This window comes from Tachysurus fulvidraco, chromosome 8, assembly GCF_022655615.1.
Source record: "Tachysurus fulvidraco isolate hzauxx_2018 chromosome 8, HZAU_PFXX_2.0, whole genome shotgun sequence".
Lineage (NCBI taxonomy): Eukaryota > Metazoa > Chordata > Actinopteri > Siluriformes > Bagridae > Tachysurus > Tachysurus fulvidraco.
The window spans coordinates 4,414,433-4,436,932 of NC_062525.1; the positions used below are offsets into that span (position 1 = coordinate 4,414,433).

Below are 22,500 nucleotides of genomic sequence, written 5' to 3' on the forward strand. Positions count from 1 at the left end.
CATGGAGGCGCCATGTTGCCTGTCCGCACATGACGACAAGGAGGTTACTGTGGTGCATAAAGCGAGTTACCCCTCCCACTTCTGCTAGTATTACTGAGATGTCTTGTCCCGTGCGAATTGGCCAATTAATATTACAGACGTCCTGAGGTAAAACTGCATCACTCCACGTCCCCACCTAAAACTAATCCCGTCCGAATAGTGCTTAAGACATGGTTTTAAAACAGCGTCCATCCCACAGCCTTTACACGAGCGCTTGACATATTAAACCTGAAAAACACTTTTTTCTTCGGTGTGTCAAATAAAAAAAAGGACAATACTCTTAATTAAAGAATACCGTCTTATTTATCTACGTATTTAATATGTATTTAGTTCTGTTCAACTCAGTGGTGCTGGACTTTCATCTCCATCTCCTGAACCTCCATCCTGCCTGCGTAATACTTCCGTAACTCCTAACAGCCGCTGAGCTGAAGTCTGAAGTCGGAATACTGATTTATTCCGTGCTTAACTCAAATCTGAATACGGCCAAGAGAGTCGTTCTCGCTAACTAGATTTAAAAAAAAAAACATTATAAGTGTACGTTTTGTGCATGTGGATGTGCCAAGACAAGATAATCGGCGGGGTAATGGAGCAGTCACGGCTGCTGGCAAAGATTTTCTTTGGGGTTGCCAGAGCTGCTTTAACAATCACTCCAACACAAATGATTGTATTGAGTAGCGGTGAGCTACTGTATAAAGCATGAATTCACTAATAGAAATACAATCCATATGAAGCATAAGAAATCATAAAACAGGGCATCCCGGCACACGAGCATGATTACATGAAGAGGAAGAGGAACAGGATGAGGACGAAGAAGCAAAGGACATCAATACAGTGTACAGATGTCTTCCCACAGCTTGATGAGCGCTGCTTGTGCTTGTTCTCCTAGTAATTAAACTGATTCCTTTCCCCGCCTGGAGTGTCCGATCCCTGTGCCACCGTATCTCCCCATCTGGTCATGCATGCATGCATCGTGCATGTTAAACAAGCTCACTGAGCTTCCCAACCATTCGCATCGTCTGGCCCAGATACGGAAATAACCACAGATCTACATACTCCATGTGCTCCTGTCCTTCTCAGAGACATGGGACCGGATTATACATCCTGAACTGGTTATTTTTAAAACACAGCTACCAGGAGATGCTAAAGAGAACATATTCCGAGGTTAGGAGAGGATTCGGATTTGTCACGTTACAAAATGGACGAGCGGGGGATGGGAGGAATGTTCAGGAACGTTGAAATACCAGAAATCTGAAGATTTTATTATGGATTATTTCAAAATTAAAAAATACAGAATTCTTTTGCCGCATGTCATTAGATTAGCCAAGACTTAGGTGCATCATGACGTGACCTGACATACGGCTAAGTACGGTGACCCATACTCAGAATTCGTTCTCTGCATTTAACCCATCCAAAGTGCACACACACAGCAGTGAACACACACACACACACACACACACCGCAGTGGGCAGCCATTTATGCTGCGGTGCCCGGGGAGCAGTTGGGGGGTTCGGTGCCTTGCTCAAGGGCACCTCAGTCGTGGCCGGCCCGAGACTCGAACCCACAACCTTAGGATTACGAGTCAGACTCTCTAACCATTAGGCCACGACTTGCCCCATGTTGTTGTATTTTACACCAGCGTGGTTTTAAGGACATGTTAAAACTAAACCAGAGCATGCAAGATTTTAATTAAAAGTGAAATCTGGATTTAGATCTTGATGGAACAGTCTTGGTGACAGTGTTTGGGGCTCAGACACACTCTCCCAGGATAAATGTAGATTAAAGACAAATCTCTTTAGCCAGACATACACATAATACATTCTGTGATCACATGCACATTATCTATAGTCCTGGTTAATATTATAAACAGCAGCTACGCTGATTCCTCTCCACTTGCTTCTCTTTTTCTACTCATCCTGAGGCATCTAGAGATTCTTTCAGCTCCAATCGTGTTCATAATGATTACGGACCTTCAGTGAGAACAGACCAACCCTGTGAGGATCCTGAGGCATCTAGGGATGCACCATCTCCAGATGAGGACAACATCCTCCTCATCAATACACAATTATCAGACTGTATCTGACTGTAGAAAGGACTATTCATAATAACACTCTCTGGTGTTTATAACAGGTTATAATCACACCCTCCTGTGCCACACAAATGAGGATGAGGTTCACTTTTGAGTCTGGTTCCTCTCAAGGTTTCTTCCTCTTCCATCTAAGGGAGTTTTTTCCTCACCACAGTCGCCTCAGACTTGTTCATTGGGGCCAAGAGAAGTCTAATATTAATCTTAAATGTTTTGTACTATAATCCTTACGTTCTCTACAGCTGCTTTGAGACAATGTCCGTTGTTAAAAGCGCTATACAAAATTGAATCGAAACTTAAAACACCATGAAACCACATCCAGAAGAAGATTTGAGTCCTATAATGGGAAGGAAATCCAGTTAAATCCATTTATCTCCTAAGCCAGTGCCAGTATTTTGGGTTTGATTTTTATTTCTAAGCAGCTTTGACAAACAGGCAGGCTGGAAGAAAATCCAGAAGAAAAGAAACAGATCCAGGATCAGCGACTTCCAATCCATTGTTCTCATAGACTAAGGGTGCTTTCACACCTATAGTTCGGTTCATTTGGTCTGGACCAAAAGCAATAAATGACCCATTGTAGCTTTTCAGCAGTTTTTGGTGATAACATCCACATCACTCATTGGCCACACGTCTTTGAGCGTATTTCCTAAACCGCTTCTCGATCGGTCAGAATAAACGTGCGGGAAATTTCAACGAAACTCCGAAAGTAAACAAAAAGATGAGAATACAGGAAAATACAGCATACAGTACACCATGGAGAGACGACCGCGTGCTGCGATTATGTTCGTGGTTGTAATCTACTACATCGCTCGTATACAGCGTTCTATGCAAAGTCTTAATTTTCAGAATGAAGCGCGGATGCGGCTTGAAAATATCATTTCAATGCACTGCAAACGGCGAAGACGCATCGCAAGACACTTCAGGAGGCGGCGAGCGTTACTTTTACGCAACTGTGACATGCTTATCTTCCGAAAATATTGGCAGCGACCCACTACGGCAGCTGGTTTAGTCCAAAATGTGCAATACTTTGTGCAGTTAGGTCTGTTCGATCTCGGATCGTGTTCTCACCACAAACGAACCGTACCAGAGTTTGTTTGAAAGCGTACCGAGACCACCTCTTCAAGGAGGTATCAGTACGCTTGTTTGGTCTGCTTTTGGTGCACACCAGAGTTCGATTGCTGCGTTCTCACCTGCCCAAACGAACCGCACCAAACGAGCAATCGAACTCTGGTACGATTCAACCGAACTAAACAAGGCAGGTGTGAAAGCACCCTAAACCTCTGTAATAATCAAAGGTAAAGGTTTTTTTTTTTTTTTTTAGTAGTCGATAAAGAGTAGTTAATGTTTCATTTTTTTTTTTGTTAACAAGACAAGCTGTGTGACTTTCTCTAAGTAATTTAACTTCAAGAGAGAGAATAAAATTGAGGTTACTGAGGGAACAATTGTGCAGCTGATATGAACAGAATATAAAACATTACATTGGTGCATTTTTAAAACTCCAAGAAGAAAAAGAAGTGCACTTTGTGTACCAGGATGACTCACTTAATTAACCAAAAGGAAAAAAAAACAGCAAAGCAAAAGGAACCTTGGACACGTCATGCATTCAACACACGGCTTTGCGTACGTGATGGAAAATGGGCGGGGCTACAAGGAGCTGGATGAGAAAAAAATGCGAGACGGTTGATGACACTTGGGGGGAGTTAGCCCACATTGCGTGAAGTGCAATTCTCTGTATTTTCATTCATTCATTCATTTTCTACCGCTTATCCGAACTTCTTGGGTCATCGGTCATCGAGGCAGGATACACCCTGGACGGAGTGCCAACCCATCACAGGGCACACACACACTTTCATTCACACACACTCACACGCTACGGACAATTTTCCAGAGATGCCAATCAACCTACCATGCATGCCTTTGGACCGGGGGAGGAAACCGGAGTACCCGGAGGAAACCGCCGAGGCACGGGGAGAACATGCAAATTCCACACACACAAGGCGGAGGCGGGAATCGAACCCCCAACCCTGGAGGTGTGAGGCGAACGTGCTAACCACTAAGCCACCGTGCCCCCCTTTCTCTGTATTTTGTTAGAGCTAAAATATCCTGTTACATGACGCGTGTTTAAACAAACAAAATATAATGTTTCAGACAATACTACCCTTCTAACAGACACCAGTGTACAAAGTGCATAGTGTAAGTGTGTATTACATGATTGTGGACACCAACGATATTCACACCAACATGTTGTTGTTTTTTTTCCATAACAGCGCGGCTCAAGAGATTTCCGCGAAATTGCTTCCAAACATCTGAAGATTGAATTAAGTTGAATTGTCATTATTAAACAGATTTATATTAACATTGACGAGTAATATGACCACATTATGGCTTATTATACATAAAGACCAAAAAAACTTAAATAATCAGGCATTCACTAAATTCCAGGGTTTTTGTTACCACGATGTAAAGTGGGCGTGTTTCTGGAGGTCTTGGTAAAACGCCCTCTTTCAAAAAAAAAAAAAGCGCATACCTACGATGGATAATGAAGGAAAAAACAGTCATACAGGTAGATTTTATATTTCATATCTATTTTGCTTTATTATCTTACAGTTAAGCTGTTTTTACCTTTATTTAAACTACGGTTAGGATTAGGGTTAGATTATCAAATAGGGCACGCCTGCCCGATGACGCAATATCTGTTACGCTGTTCTGAAATCCCTGGAAATAAGTGCATCCCTAAATAATCAAGCTGATCTTTATTTCCTTGTGTGAGCTGTTAGCCATGTGGGCTAATAAATGGCATCACGGAGACAGATTTATTGACAGAGCACTTAAATGTATATATATGTGTGTGTGTGTGTGTGTGTGTGTGTGTGTGTGTGTGTGTGTGTGTGTGTGTGTGTGTGTGTGTGTGTGTGTGTGTGTGTGTGTGTGTGTGTGTGTGTGTGTGTGTGTGTGTGTGTGTGTGTGTGTGTGTTGGCATGATTAATTGCAATCTCAAGGCTTTAAGATTATCTGCACCTTTAAGGAATGACTGTGAATTCGTTATTAGAGTTTGGAGCCAAGAATATGTCACTAAATGCCTGCTAATGTGGCCAGGATTCATTACAGTGAAGTAGCACCTCTCAAGGTGGACAGTCCTTCATTAGAAATGCCATTCTTCTACTCGGGCATTGAATCCTCAGCTGCGAGAAGGTGATCCGAGCCGGCACTGGCTGGCTCGCTCCCCGGTCAGAATAATCCGATTCATTAAAAAACTCCTGGAGTAATTGAGGCTCATCTAGAGCAGAGCAAATATTCAATTAATAGCGACAATTTAATAACCGGGATTCCTTCAACTTGCTGCGCATAACCTTGATACATGTCTTCTCTTGATTAATTAGTAATTCTATAATGAGGTCATTTTCATTTGCTTTAATTATCCATTAGTCCCAAATGGAGTGTAGAGGAAAACACTGGGGAGGATTTTCACCCCCTCTGCCTTTTTTTTTTTTTCCCTTTACAAAGTCTGCCCATTGTCATGGACGATCGAGGACATATTGTGACATAAAAGCTTTTTGCGAGCAGTCTTGTCGTGCACTGAATAATTACTACGGGATAGAAATTTATGTGACATAACCTGACAAATCACTAGGCAAAAAGCACTACAATATGGAGTACAGTTTGTCTCACTCACAGGACATAATAAATGACTGCTTTAAACAAGGCCAACCTGTAGAAAGATAGCGTTCTTTCCTTTAGAAAGGCTACTCGCTTTCAATCGTGATTTATTTATTTATTTATTTATTTATTTATTTATTTATTTACTTTACTTTACAGCAATTGATCTTTTTTGCTAAGGAAGGATAACAAAAAAATATGCTATTGAAATAAAAATGGCTGATTCGTCTTTAAGAATTTAAAAAAAAAAAACGGTCTTAAAAATGCTTCCTGTTTAGGAGTCTCCACAGCAGGTCACGTGGTCTGGATATGATTCTTGACGCAACTATTACAATTTTTAATCCAATCTTGGGACCGGCACTAACTAGTGAGATTAAGAAAGTCTAAAGCAAAACAAAGATGGAAGAATTAGAAGCTGTTATCACCACCAGATGTACATTACAGCACAGTGAATATCTTTCTTCACATATCCCAACTTTAGAGGTTGAGTACAGGGTCAAAGTACAGGATATGGCACCACTAGAGCAGTGAGGGGTAAAGGCCTTGTTTAAGTGCCCAGCTGTGGCAGTTTGGCAGTGCTGGGGGTTGAACCCTGATCCTCTGACCAACAACCCCAACCCCTGGCCACCACTGCCCATCGAGGCAGGTCGGGAACAAGCAAAGGACCGGAAACAGTCATCGTTAAACAAGGAACAGGAGACTAGGTGAGAAATACCCACTGAACTTACACTTCACGAAGAGAGTAACACACACAAGGGTTTAAATAAGTACTTAAACCATGAACAAAAACTGAAAAGGATTGAAAACCATAAGCAAGTATGCAGGAAACAGGAAACGACACACCATTGGCGGAGAAAAGACATAAATAAATCAAAATCATGTGATAAATAAAACAAAGAATGAGGTGGAACATAAAGAACACAGAAAGCAATGAACATTGACTTGAAAAAAATTCTCTTTAGAAATAATGATGAGAATAATGCCACACTATCGATCAATTTGATTATATCGATATATCATTATATTAATATCAATTATGTATCAATCACAATATTGAGATCAATTAAAACGATGAGATAACTTAAAATATTATTAATAACGCAAACAAATGACAGTATCTTAAAATAGCAAAAGAGACAATCTCTTTTTAGCCATATTAGCGTAATGAGATAATACATGAAAATGGCATGGTTTCTAGAATTAATGAGATAATAAGGTGAACAAGTGACATTTCTTGAAATAATAAAATAATGAGACAAAATAAGAATGTATCCAAAACAATAAGACAGTAAGTTAAACAAAAAGCAAATACTATCTTGGAATAATAAGATAATAGGTATCAGTAAAGACGTATTGTTGTAAATAGTGAGAATAGCGGGATAAGTAAAAATAAAAGAATATCTTGAAAGAATGAGATAATAAAGTAAGACAATAATATCATGTTTAGACATAATCTGAGAAAAGCTCATTATAATGGCATATTATCTCGCAATAATGAGATAAGTTGAAATGATGACATATCTTGAAATGTTCGAAATAATGAGATAATTTTCTGAAATAATGAGATTTCCAACAACAATGAGATAAGATCTCGAATCATTGATGCAATGGGAAATGACAAATCTGTTTTCTTGAAATAACAACAGACCCGACAACAAAATGTGCTAAAATAACGTACAATATACTGAAATAAAAAAAAAAAAACCTCCAAATAACGTGATTAGGAAACACTGAGAATAAAACAATCAATGCAATTAATGCGCAAATAATGAGACGAGATAAATTCCAAATAATGACAGAATCTCACAACGTGTGGTGCAGAGTAGGGCTTTGTTACACCTGGCCGTGTTAGTGTAATTTAAATACAGAAACCAAATCCCAGATCTGATCTGGCGGTCGAGCGTGTCCTTGTACGATCCCCAGGTGGATCCTGGACATTGAAGATTTTATGTGTACTCTTGTTCGCTTTCCGTTGTGTCGGCTTGTTCATATAAGATAATGTCTGTCAACAGCACTTCTACCAGCTGGGCAACGTTCCACGAGGTGGATTATTGTCGTTTCCGTCTGACTCGGAGTGCCATGATCTCTCCCTTTAGTGTCTTCAATTACACGGACCTCAGGCTAGCCTGGCTCTGACCTGCTGTTAATGCATTTGAGGTGATGTACATATTGAAAAGAGCTTTCGTATCAGGACGATTAAGATTCCATGCTTGGATTTATGAATTTAAATCTCGTGACTGTCAAGCAGCCGTTGCTGTATCCTTGAATGCGTCTATATGCTTGGATTGGATTTTGTCTGTGCTTGGATAAATGGCCTGTCTGGTGAATAAATCTAAATCTGTTATAAAAAACAAAACAAAAAAAAACTGACTTCACTGCAACTTCATTTCTCTCACAAGACTCTTTCTTACAAAACTAATCTCAGTCTGTTTTAGGACTGTCACTAAAGTTGGATTAAAGGATGCATGGATACAATACAAGGTCTTTTCTTTATCTTTAGTGTTTCTGTAACTCATATGATGAGATTGTGAAATAAAAAAAACCTTAGTCATGGAGAATTTCAGTTTATTTTACAGCATTTGGCAGATACCTTTATCCAGAACGACTTACATTATCTCATTTTTATACAACTGAGCATTAAGGGCCTTGCTCAGGGGCCCAACGGTGTCAGTGTCATGACTCAGCCCGGACTTTGGCCACGTGCACTTGTTTGTTTATATTCCTCGTCACATGTCTGCCCTGCCCTCGTCTGTTCCTCCCTGTTTCCACACCTGTTCCTAATTGTATCTGATTGTCTTTTGTATTTAAGTGTGCCGCGTTGCCTTGTGCAGCGCTGAATCTACTGTTGTCTTGTCTTCAGTCCGTGTCCTGTTTTCATGTTCCCTTTGTTATTAAACCCTGTTTGTTTTGCTATCCTGTGTTTGGGTCCGCTTCCTTACCCCGCGTCGTGACAGTCAGCTTGGTGTACCGGGGATTAAACTCGCAACCTTCCGATTGGTAGCCCAACACCTTAACCACTAGGCTACCACATGTCATGCACAAGTTTAGTCCTGTTTACGTTGTGTGCTATTTGTGATGAGCTGGTATGGCATTAAACAGTATTAGAATTAGTGAAAAAATGATAACAAGAAGACATAAATGACTTTTTTACATATTTTACTCTCGTGGTGAAACGTGTCTCAGTATTCAGTGCTTGCTGAACTTAACTCCTCTCATGTGCTACATGCACCTTTTTGTGTCCATATTAAACAGAATGCTTGACTTTCTTAATTTATATATTTTTTTTACCATCTGTATGATTTATATGTGATCAGATACACAGAACAGAGTCATAAACAAAAGCAGCACTATGAGGCCTCACCTTTCAGATGCAGGTAACAGAGATGTTCCCTAAAGCCATGATTTCCTTAATGGGAATTAATTAATTAATTAATCAATATAATGAATAAGCATTATTATTATTATTATTATTATTATTATTATTATTATTATTATTATTATTATTATTATTATTGTTGTTGTTGTTGTTGTTATACTACTACTACTACTAGTACTACTACTACTACTACTACTACTACTAATAATAATAATAATAATAATAATAATAATAATAATTTTATTGTTTGTTTGTTTGTTCCTTTATTTTCACCCCATGTTTTCAAGCTTCACTAACGAATGTGTACGTGTAATTCAAACTGAATATTATTTCTGAATATAAAATTATCAGTGTATTACAATTTATATAATTTATATAATTATAATTTATGTAATTTATATAAAATTATATATATATATATATATATATATATATATATATATATATATATATATATATATATATATATATATATATATATATAAACTGCTGTAGCTGGAAATAAATAGCCCAGTCTCTGTTTAATTACTCTAGCTGTAGCGGTTGTACAGAACAGCACAAGGCAGTATAATGAATAGTGACTCATTACATTACATGACTATAAATGATTGAGGATTAAAATATAGTACGTTGTTAAAGCTTTATGTGGGATTATTACAGCTAACAATGAATCATTGGCATCTTAATGGAATAGTTATTATCATTTTTAAAAATGAGCTTGTTTGAGTGAATAGAATTGATAAAAAAATCCTTAAAATAAACAAGTCATAAAAAACGCTGGTTCCCTAATAGAAGTGTGTTTTCCCTGAACGAGGGTTAATAAGCAAAAGCATGTGACGTTTAACGAGGACAGATGAAAGTTAATATAGCGAAACATAAAGATCATGCAGAAATTTTACCACTGATGTTTTGTAATCATTTCTAGATATACAGTTTAATGCTATAATGCGAGACTTACTCTCGGCGTTTAAACTGATATAGCCGCCTTCGTAATAACTGCTTACTTACGCCTTTGCCTCCATCCATTTTTCATAACATTGGTGATATTGTCTTTTAACAGAAGACACAATTAAATAAAAATGAAGATGGCAATAAAGGTGTATATTGTGAGAGTAAATCTAGCCGAGGATTGCGGGGTATAGGAATACAAACACAACGGAAAGCAAGTCCGATAACTCATTAAAGTGCATTTAATGGCTCTGTGTTTAAGTATGGAGCGAGATGCATTATGGTGCAACACGGATTGAGAACCCTGCAGTATTTATTTATTTATTTATTTATTTATTTATTTATTTATTTATTTATCGCTTGAAGCGGCTTCGAGTTTACATTCCGAGATCACAGAAGGTGGGTTGGGTAATGATACCTCGGATTCTAGATGTTTTCTTCTATTCTAAAAGAGGAATAAAAGGAAATAAGCCGCACTGAACCTACAGTAAGTGAAAGGTTTACTTAAACACAACCTATTCCGTCAGACGCATAGATCTGAAACCAGGTCAACTTTCTTAGAGATCCATTTACATTTATCAAAATATGTTTTAGATCAAGGGTCATCTCTGAGTGCTTGAAAACTACGGAGAGACGAAAAAGTGGCGAAGTTCAGCGACTCTGGTATTCTAAACATAACCCATCATGACTTCTGTAGCAGTTTATCATCTTCATGCATTTAGATTGAGGAGAATCATCAGTCCAGACACGAGAAACAGTGAGCGCTAGTAAAGTTAGAATCATACAACATGGATCATACCCATTGCTAGAATTATATATAGTATAAAATGCTTTGCAGATGTTAACAATGGTTATAATGCATTATAAGCAATGTTTATAACATATTACCATATTTCCCTGATGCCAAAGCTCCAGTGTACTTAGTGCATTATGTTCAGTTGTAGACACACTGTCTACAAGACTACAGGCCTAATGACTTACAAACATTCTTAATGCATTATACACAATTGTTATAACAAATACAGTATAAATGAAAATGCACCACGTTTGTAAATGGTTAACCAGATTCATTATTACACCGGATTGCTAAGTGAACAATGTTCAGTGAGTAACATTTTATATGAAGGTCATATGACCTATACTGTATATACATTCCTAATGCATTATCATACATGCATAATGCATTATATATATTATATGCATTGTTAGAATTATGTATGGAAAGACATCATAAATAATAACTGTGTATGATGTAAATTATATAATGCTTCTAATGTGTTAAATACAAAGTCAACAGAATGTACCCGTGTTTATAATGCCTTATAACACCAAATAATACAGCTCCAGTTTGATTAGTGCATATACAGTATTTAGATATTTAGGCACACTGATATTCTTTCGGGGAAAAATCAAGTCCAAACTTCCCTTCTGTTCTTCTGTCCATTTGGTACTGTGCTTATAATGCGTTATGAACTCTATTTCATAATGACTTTTATTTATAATGCAAAAGAAAAGGAAGCTATAATGTGCAATGTATTTTAATAACATATTATAAAATGACTTATGAATGCATTATGATATGATTTTTATAGATTTATATACCTTTATAGAAAATGTTACCGGATTCATCCCAGGTGAGTAGAATCAGCTGAGGATCAGTGTTCTAGATATTCCCAGTGTGTTCCTTTAGGCAAAGGATCCGTGTGGTGGTATTGAAGAGAACAGATTGCACTTACCTTCCTGCCCCCGGTGTTCAGTCTCAGTGGTGTCAGGAAGGGGTCAAATATCATATGGCTGGTTTCAATGTTGACAGGAGATTGTCGCTTTCCCACCGAGCACAGGTTCCATGCTGAATTCACAAGACCCCAGAAGGATGGAACTTAAGAAGAGAAGAGAAAAAGAAAAAGATCTTGATCTTTGAACTTCTGAAGGAGTGTGTGCACAGAACGTGATCATGACAATTCTTGTGAACTTACATGGCCTTTTATAATGATTTATTGCTGTCAAGTTGACATAAAATTGAAGTACAGTATTTCCCGCACCATAAGGTGCACCGGATTATAAGGCGCAGTCTCAATTACGGGTCTATTTCTGTACTCAACCCATACATAAGAACACCGTATTATAAGGCGCACCGTATTATAAGGCGCATGCTAAAACATACGGTCTACAAAAAAAACGTAACGGAAGCAAAACAGTGAGTTTAGTTGAACTTTATTCTACTATTTACCAACACATTTATTTTTTAATCAATCTTCTCCCACAAATCCATCAAAGTCCTCATCTACTGTGTCTTCTTAACTCCTCGCAGTACATTTTCTTGCTTCCTCCACTTCCGAACCATAGATACATTGATGTTGAATTCTTTCACAGCTCTATTCCCATTTACAACCGTGTAACTAATAGCCTGTGGTTTGTATTGTGCCTCGTAAGCGTCTGATTTTTATTGGTTTATGGCAAACCAACTTAAGGTGCATTTACCGCCACCTACTGGACTGGAGTGTGGAGCGCATAATGGTTAGGAAGAAACAAATGTTGGTTTGCAACATACCGGTAGTTATACTGTACCTACCGGAGGTGTGGCGAAGGTAAGCGTACGTACTGTACGTATTATGTAATGTCCTCTGATTGGTTTATCGCCGCCAGCGTACGTAGTGTATGTATTACGTCCCTGTATCAGCGGGAAATGGTCCGAAAGTCAATCGAGCGGAGCGCTTACTAAAGTCGCACAACATTTTTACAGATTTTTGGAACTCGGTGCACACATAAGGCGCACCGGATTATTAGGCGTACGGCCAATTTTTGAGAAAATGTAAGGCTTTTATGTGCGCCTTATAGTGCGGAAAATACTGTAATACAGTAAGCTGTTTATACCAATATTATAACAGCATTATAAAGACTACTTTATTTAACTTTTTTTTACAGCATTATGACTAAAGTGTTAAAGTGTCAGAAGTGTTCATAATGTTGGATAGACAACCTTTTAGATGTTATTACTGCATTATGACATTATTATAACTGTTCATAACATCTCGTGAGCAGCTAACTCATTTCACTTGCATATGTGCTCATTGCGGTCTCATAAGCAACAAAATGAAAATCTCAACTGGGGGTACAATGAAATGAAATATAACTTATTATTGTGTTATAACATTGTCATAAGTAATCATAATCGCTGTCAAGACCAGATAACATATAGGTAATTGTATGTTCATAGCAGTCTCATAAGCAGCAAAAAGAATCTTTATTTAATGATGCTGCAGCCAAAGAAAATATAACTTGCCGGCCAACTTGCATATACACATCTCAGTTATTACGGTGTTATGACACAGTTATAAACCGTTCGTAATCTTATGAGCAGTCATGTGGAACTTAAATTAGTAGTAACAGAGAACATATACTTAACTACAGTATGATAACTGAAATATGTGTTTATAGCATTCTCATAAACAGCAAGAAAAAAAACTCGATACTGGAGGTAATGGGAAAGAAAATACCTTTGATAATTTGGTGTTATAACAATGTAATAAACATTTATAATCTTCTAAGCAACAAAATGAAACTCACTTTAGCTGAGGTCCACAGAGCTTATACTTAACTCTGTTATTACATTGTTATGACAGGATTATAATCGTGCATAAAATGCTCACTTTCTTTAAGGGACAAAGGACATATTCATAACACTGATGGCAGTCATAACAGTTCATAACCTTTCATAACAGTCTCACAAGCAACAAAATATTACATGAAAGCTACAGCAAGCAGGATTCTGATTAGCCGTAGACTTTGCAGAGCATTCGCCAAAAATCTGTTCCAATGGAAACATGAAATGCACATGCTATGAAATCCAATGTCATTCTACAGGGTTATAATGCAACATTGAAACACCTATAACCAGAATTAATGACTAAACATTTAAAAAATACATGACCTGTGATTCACAATCCCTAATAAGGTACAAATCATCATAAATAACCCGAGAAATCTGCTTGCAATAGCTAATGATGTTGTTTATTACTGAATTACAAGCAGAAATGACAGAACCTATCAATCTGACTGTCGCTTCCAAGATACGAGATCTGTGACACGAGATCACGGCTTTCAGAAAAGTAAATCCCACATCGGGGAAATCCAATCACTGCAAGCCATTGGCAGGAGAGTACGGTGAAGATTAATTACACAATTCACTAATGTTTAGACCACTATGATTGTATCAGCACTTTGGTCCTCTAGGGATGGGATACGGTGCTCCAAATAAGCCGGGAGTATTCATAAATCATGGTGAGGGCTGTTCTAAAGTCTGGAGAAGCAGGTGGTCTACACATTGGGTTTAATTCAGGGCTCAGATTTATTCCAGTATAGGCACCACCTGCTGTTTGCAGGCATGTACCTGCTCAAAAAGCTCTCCTTTAAAATGAATAAAGAGCTTGACAAAGTAGCAGAATGAGCAATCGCACACACACACACACACACACACACACACACACACACACACACACACACACACATATATATATATATATATATATATATATATATATATATATATATATATATATATATATATAAATATATATGTACACACACACACACACACACACACACACACACACACACACACACACACACACACACAGCTGGTTGTGTAACTAAACCTGTTCAGATCCTAAAGTGGTCCGAGCGCTTTGAAGTGGAAGTACACTTGATGAATATGAGTGCGGTGAAAATTGCGGCCCTCACTCAGGCTAAGTTGATTCTGATTAATAAAAGCCTGCTCGGACAGCGAAGCCTGCCATCACCGAGCGACTCCTTCCAGCTGCCACGCCACTCCACCTTGCTGTCAACAACAAATTGCCATATTGCACAGACAAAAAAAATAAATAATAAAAAAAAACACTGAAGGAGAAAGAATAAAGGAGACTGAAAACACATTAAGGAACTGTGGAGTCATCTCTTGTTTAAGGTACGATTGAATCAGTCCAGAAATGTCCTGTGGGCTGCAGATGGGAAAATGGCAAACAGCCCCGATGCATCTATATCATTCAGTAAGATGTCAGAAAATCTATAGCTAGAATGGGAATTTGCAGTGTATGGAATTGATCCATTACACACAGGCTGTTTGTCAGGAATGTACACGTAGTTATTACCCATTTATATCCCACAAGTGCAGCCGCCAAGGCCAGAGCCACATTTCACCCGGAGCAACTATCAGTGTCAATAAAATGCAAGATGGAATCCCGAGACTAAATCCAGCCGTGAATGATCAACATGGCCACTTTCACTTCCTGACAGCAGCTTAACATCAAGAACATGACAATGTGCTGTTCCTTTAGTCCTAATGTGTTTGAATTCCTGATCAAGGGGTCAACGACTCAAAGGAGACTGAATAAGTGCTTGAAGGCTGTAAAGCAGAAATTACACTTCCAGCATGTCAAACAGCATCTAACTAACGTCTTAATGTTCTTCAGCTGCTCCATGATGTGGGTCACCACAGCAGATCATCTGATGTGTACATTTGATTTAGGGGCAGTTTTTATGACAGACGGCAAACCGCATTTTATCTGGGCTTGGGACCAGCACTGGGTCCCTCACTGGTTGTGTTGGTCCTCTGTCTGGGAATCGAACCTGGGCCACGGTGGCAGGAGCACAGTATCCTGCCACTGGACCACATGAAATAATAACCACTTACTTCACTCACTGGCTTCAGAATACGCCTAAAGATGTTTTCCTCAGTCTCAACCTAAAGACTTTTAATAATGTGTGTTAACTAGCATTTAAATATTTGCCTTTGAGCATTTCTAGTTGTATGACTTCCAAATAAATTTTTAAAAAGTTAGTATTATTATCCGTAAACCAGTATCAGGATGTATTCAAGACCAGTGTTAAAGTTGTTCGACCACTGTTAGGAAAGCTCCCAGGTTTGAATCCCAGATCCACCAAACTGCCACTGCTGGGCCCCTGATCAAGTCCCTTAACCACCAAATGCTCAGTTGTATAAAATGTAAGTCACTCTGGATAAGGCCAGCTGTCAAAATGCCATAAATGTAAATCTTTTCATTGCTAAAGACTTCCAAAGCACTTCCATAAGTCACTGTCTTCAAGGGCATCTACCAAATGCCATGAATAAAGGGAAATCTGAATGCTAGCACAGATCGACAAATAAATCAGGATCGTCCTCGGTGAGCTGGTATTCTCCGTTCTGAGCTGCTCGGAATTGGATAGCAACGTGCAAATCGTGGCACCGAATGTCTTTCACAAAGTCGCTACAAAGAAGTAGTGAAAAATTTTCATTGTACAAAGCCTGATGTCTTTACCATCTGCCTTACAGGTTTTTTTTTTTTTTAGACTCATCATACTCACTTCAGCCTTGAGTAAATATATTAGTCATACAATACAATAAATATACTAGTCATCCAGGCAAACCTCTCATCAACCTGGTGTCCACTCACCATAAGGTTAATACTACAGCCAGAAATCATTACTTTAAGGACAAACTACTGTAATAGAAAGGGGATCAAAATTCAAACCCCAGCACTGTTGGGCCCCCAAACAAGGTTCTCAACCCTCCCTGCCCCAGGGGCACTGCATCATGACTGACCCAGGCACTCTGACCCCTGACTTCAACAGTTGGAATAAGCAAAAAAAAAAGAATTTCACTGTGATTTAATGTATGTGTGACAATAGTAAAGATAATCTCAGCCATAACATTTACAGCATTTAGCTGACACCTTTATCTGGAGCAACTTACATCTCATTTTACTGAGCACAACTGAGCAATTAAGGGTTAAGGGCCTTCCTCAGGGGCCCAGCAGTGAGAGCTTGGTGGTCCTGGGATTTGAACTCACAACCATCCAATTGGCAGAACAATACCTTAACCACTAGGCTGCCAAATCCCACATTTAACATTAAAACCATTGACAGAAGAAGTCAATAAAGTGATTAGTTCATTACAATGGAACCTTTTAACCTGTGGGATAATTGGAACTAGAGGTTTGGACCAGACAGTCAAGCCTTCACTCCCAGGTCTCTGCAGTGATGGCCATGTCTCTGGTTCATCGATTGCTCTTCTTTGAACCACCTGCTGTCTTGGAGATTCTCCGACCAGGACGTCTAGCCATCACAGTTTAGCGCTTGTCACTCAGCCACTCAGATCCTTACACTTGCCTATTTTTGCCCAATTATCAAGCTAGTCTACAAGCTCTCTCTCTCTCTTCAACTTTCACTCTTCTGTGAACTGTCAGTTGTTTTAACGTTATGACTGATCGGTCATTTGGAATGATCTCCTTTTCCTTGCCTGCTTTGTCCTGTATTTTTATGTATATGTTCAGCCTTGAGTGTCTTTGTTATGTCTCACTCCACAGTGGTGGTTCATATGAAGCTCATATGAAACTAGACACTCAGGGCTTTTCGAATTTGTAACGTTTCAACATTATTTGTTTCTATCCAACCTACTAGGGGCAATAAATTCAGAAAAATGTTTCTGCTCACTGGGATGCCCCATGCACTTATTCAAAAGCATGTTGAAATTTTGAAATCCAACCACTAAAATTCTTTGTAAGGTTATTATAGTGGGACAAACACACACGTCTCACACTGAAAGCCAACAGAGTCTCATGAATAATCTCAGGATTATTTTGGCAAATTTGTACATTATGTTCCAAAAAAAAAAAAAAAAAAAAAAAATCAACCTCAAGTCTGAGAAGCGTTTAATAAAACATTCCAAGTTAGAGCTCTTTAACTGGGAATGAACCCAAAATGTCACATCAGTGCAATTTTGTTAAGAAGCAAGTAGATGTTTGTGATTAGTCACGTTAATCACACTCGAAAATCACTCAGCGTTACAACTACACAGATCACCCGAAATGAGCAAAGCACGACCGGATCCACTGTTTTTTTTTTCTCGCTACAGTAAAAAGACATTTCACAAACTTACAATATGGCACATACAGAATAATTAGCTCATTTCTTATCCTTCTTCCCAACTCTGGCCTTCGCAACGATGTAAGTCGAATGCAGAAGGTTTATTAGAGCTCAGAGTTGTCGGAAGGAACCGAGTCCGAGGGAGCGCACTCGCACCAATTATACTCCTCGTTAATTACTTCCACTTCTTTCTTACCGTAAATCATAAACCCTCTGCCCCGAGATGCTATCAAGTGCACACACAGAGCTACCCACTTACCATTTAAATGAGAAGTGTCTGGGTAATAAATGCTCCTTCGATGGGTCCAAGAGCAAATATCCATAATAAATAACTCAATAAATAAGTTGACACGCAGAAGGCGCAGAATAAAAACGACCAGGATCTGAGTGATACGAGTGAGTCCAATATACGTGAGCAAAAATAAAAATAAATAAAATGAATGAATAAAAAATGCTGATTTGCTTAAACAAAATGTTTCTTCTGCAGCCGGAAATCATAATTCCTAGCACGCCAAGTAGGGGAAATAACATCTTAATGATAATAAATATATTTGGCTTATATTAAAATGAATGACTTTGTTGTGTGACTGTGAAATTGAAACACTGTGTGTTAACAGCCACTTCTATAGCTCTATATAGGCTAGATGAAGCTTTATTTGTTTATCCTGCATATGGATTAAGGAGCTGTCCATCATGCACCAGAAGAGGCGTAATAAAAAGATAAATGAATTAAAATGAATAAATGATTAAAAAATGTCCCAGCCGGGTGGAAAACGAGACTATTTGAAAGCAAGACCTGTGCTGCTGAAGTTAAAGTCGTTCACACACTGAGATTTGAAAAAAAAAAAAAAAAAAAAAAAAACACCTTAAAAATGTATAAAAAATAAATGGCTTGATATTTTAGAAATTTAATATTATGGATTTTATCATTTTTATTTTTGTGCTCCGCTCGACTGACTGTCGGACCATTTCCCGCTGACACAGGGACGTGATACATACACTACGTACGCTGGCCGCGATAAACCAATCAGAGGACATTACATAATACGTACAGTATGTACGCTTACCTCCACCACGCCTCCGGTAGGTACAGTATAACTACCGGTATGTTGCAAAACAACATTTGTTTCTTCCTAACCATTATGCGCTCCACACTCCAATCCAGTAGGTGGCGGTAAATGCACCGTAATTCGGTTTGCCATCCGCCAATAAAAATCAGCCAATCAGATGCTTACAAGGCACAATACAAACTACAGGCTATCAGTTACACGGTTGTAAATGGGAATAGAGCAGCTGAAAGTATACAAAAACAATGTATCTATGGTTCGAAAGTGGAAGGAGCAAGAAAATGTACTGCGAGGAGTTAAGAAGACACAGTAGATGAGGACTTTGATGGATTTGTGGGAGAAGATTGATTAAAAAATAATGTGTGTGTTGTTAAAGAGTAGAATAAAGTTCAACTAAACTCGCTGTTTTGCTTCCGTTACCTTTTTTTGTAGTATGTTTTAGCATGCGCCTTATAATACGGTGCACCTTATGTATGGGTTGAGTACAGAAATAGACCGATAATTGAGACTGCGCCTTATAATACGGTGCGCCTTATAATACGGTGCACCTTATGTATGGGTTAAGTACAGAAATAGACCCATAATTGAGACTGCGCCTTATAATACGGTGCGCTTTATGGTGCGGAAAATACTGTACTTATAACAAATTTATTAAAGGTATAATTAATACATAAAAATGTATACATACATTTTTTATTTTTATTATTATATTTTTTTTTATATTATTATTATTATTATTATTATTATTATTTGGAAGTTTTAAATAAATATGTTTTATATAAATACAAACGGATATGAGCATTTTTTAATAGCTAAAATGCAAATAAATAAATGAACATAAAATTAAACCTTCATGATGTAGACAAATAAAAACAATGAGTTTGTGTTGCCGTGTTCCAACAGGCATTTGTTTGTTTGTTTGTCTGAATTCTTTTGGTCTATAATCTATGTTCCATATACATATACATATAACTCGGTGATTACAAGTGTTATAACTATTCATTATTTCAATTCATATTGACATATGTTAATAATAATAATAATTCATAAGCATGTAGCAAACATGGAAATAACCCGTAGTGTGATAATTAATGTTTAATTTAATATTATATATTTGTTTCAGGTTTTGCTGTAAATTGCCGTTACAACTGCGCTGTGACTAGCGTGAAGTTTATTGGACGACTCTGAAAAGGGACGACGGCCAAACTTGTTCCAGCATGTCCTCTGATGCCAGAGTAATCGTGGAGCCCATGGCTGATGGACCTCATTAGGCTGCCAGGGTCAGGGCACAATAAACATGTCAGTCACACTAACTCTTGCTGTCATTTGCTAATGGTCAGGGATATCCCGCCTGGCAGGTGGAAGCCACTCAAAGCCCACACCAACAAATCCATCACAAAAGAGCTAGCGGTGGTTGTGTCCCGCTGGCTCGTCCCCGCTCCTTCTCACTACAGTATATAGGTTTAACCCACACGCCTGCCTGAGCCTGGACAGAAGGATCATCACGAGCACTTAACGGGAGCTCGCCCGCTACCGAGCTAATTGTTGCTTGCTTGTTCAGGATAGTGTTTACTGATAAGAGCTCCACAGAGCTTTATCTTTATCCACTGAGTATTCCTGCACTTTCCTGATAAAAATACAAGTCCAACAAAGCCACCGTTTGATATATAAAGCTTTGTATTATCACCAACCGTGGTGTCTTAAACATATCGTCTGCTGTAGCACGTATCGACTTTTCATCTTTTTCACCAGGGTTTGTAGGGAGTAGCAGCGTCCGTGTTATTAACATGTCAACTTCCTACCACTTGATAAGGCACACGGTAAATTGTTTTTCTACTCTTCATCATGTTTCTGTCTCTGAGGTGTTTCCCGGTGATGTACGTTTCATTCTTAGGGCTTAGATTAGCTTTATGCTCTTTATTTAGTTCTTTATTTTTTGTTTTCAGCAAAATGAAATGAAGGAAAAAAGTAATATAACGTGTCCAAACATCAGTAAATAAATCAGGCATTTTATTTAGCAATAAATAAAATAGGAATCTTTTAACATGAATGTGTAATACGTAGCTCAAATGAGGCACGGTGCACATATCGGTATATTCCAAGTACCGATATAATAAAAAAAACATTATATTGATATACTAAAATGTATTTATGTGTATGATTAAGTTATATAAACATAATATCAAGTATGTCTGCCTACAAGCTGAAGGAATAATATTAGCTGGTTAAATGGTTGATTTATCGCTTGATTGACTGGCTGATTGGTTGGTTGGTTTTTAATGGGTTGATTGATTGATTTTGTTTATTTATTGATTAATTGATTGCATTTATAAGTTGATTGGTTGGTTGATTGATCCATGGCTTATTGGATATTTGGTTGGTTGGTTAGTTGATTAATTTATTTATATTGTTTGGTTGATTGTTTTTATGGGTTGATTCATTTTATGGGTTAGTTGGTTGATTGAATTATGAGTTGGTTGGTTGGTTAGATTCATTCATTCCTTCATTCATTTTCTACCGCTTATCAGAACTTCTCGGGTCACGGCGTCATTGGGCATCGAGGAAGGATACACCCTGGACGGAGTGTAGGCACACACACTCTCATTCACACACTACGGAGGGTCAGGGCACAATAAACATGTCAGTCATCCAGAGATGCCAATCAACCTTCCAAGCATGTTTGGACCGGGGGAGGAAACCGGAGTACCCAGAGGAAACCCCCGAGGCACGGGGAGAACATACAAACTCCACACACACAAGCGGAGGTGGGAATCGAACCCTCAACCCTGGAGGTGTGAGGAGAACGTGCTAACCACTAAGCCACCGTTACCCCTGGTTGGTTAGATGATTGATTTAATTATGGTTTGGTGGTTTTTTTTTTTTTATGGATTAGCTGGTTTGTTGGCCAGTTGGTTGATTTTAAGGGTTGGATGGTTTGATTTATTAAATGGTTGATTGATTGTCATCTTACAATTACTTTCCCCATATCATATGCAGTTTGATTAAGAACACGTGCTAAAATAGAGCTCTACATTATCAGCTCAACATGCAAGTACCCAAGCTGAATTTCTTCTGCTTATCTGTCAGTGAAATAACTCTTTCCAGATTCATTATGTTAATTCTAGACACAGTCGTAGACAATAACCGGGCAGAAAATGAAGCAGAACAGATTAATTACAGAAGAATGTACGTATATCAGTATCTCACACCAGTAACTTAATTAAACAGTGACGATTCTGTGGCCATTTTTTTTTTTTTTTTTATGTAGCTGCACCGATATGGAGAATTTCTGCTTTATTGCTGTTTCTGATAATCTACCAAATCTTTAGCTAATCAGGTTCAGACGTCTCCAAACTCTACTACGTTTGTGAGTCTATAATCAAATGTATGAAATGTTATTCAGTCGATCG

At 38.2% G+C, this 22,500-nt stretch overlaps 1 protein-coding gene across 1 annotated transcript in view; it reads right to left on the reverse strand.

The window, feature by feature from the left end:
- ca10a (carbonic anhydrase Xa) overlaps positions 1-22,500 on the reverse strand; it is a 223,568-nt gene that overhangs the window by 117,171 nt on the left and 83,897 nt on the right. The window contains exon 3 of the mRNA XM_027143522.2: positions 11,840-11,982. Within this exon, the coding sequence (XP_026999323.1) occupies positions 11,840-11,982 (143 nt within the window). The remainder of the gene's footprint in view (positions 1-11,839; positions 11,983-22,500) is intronic.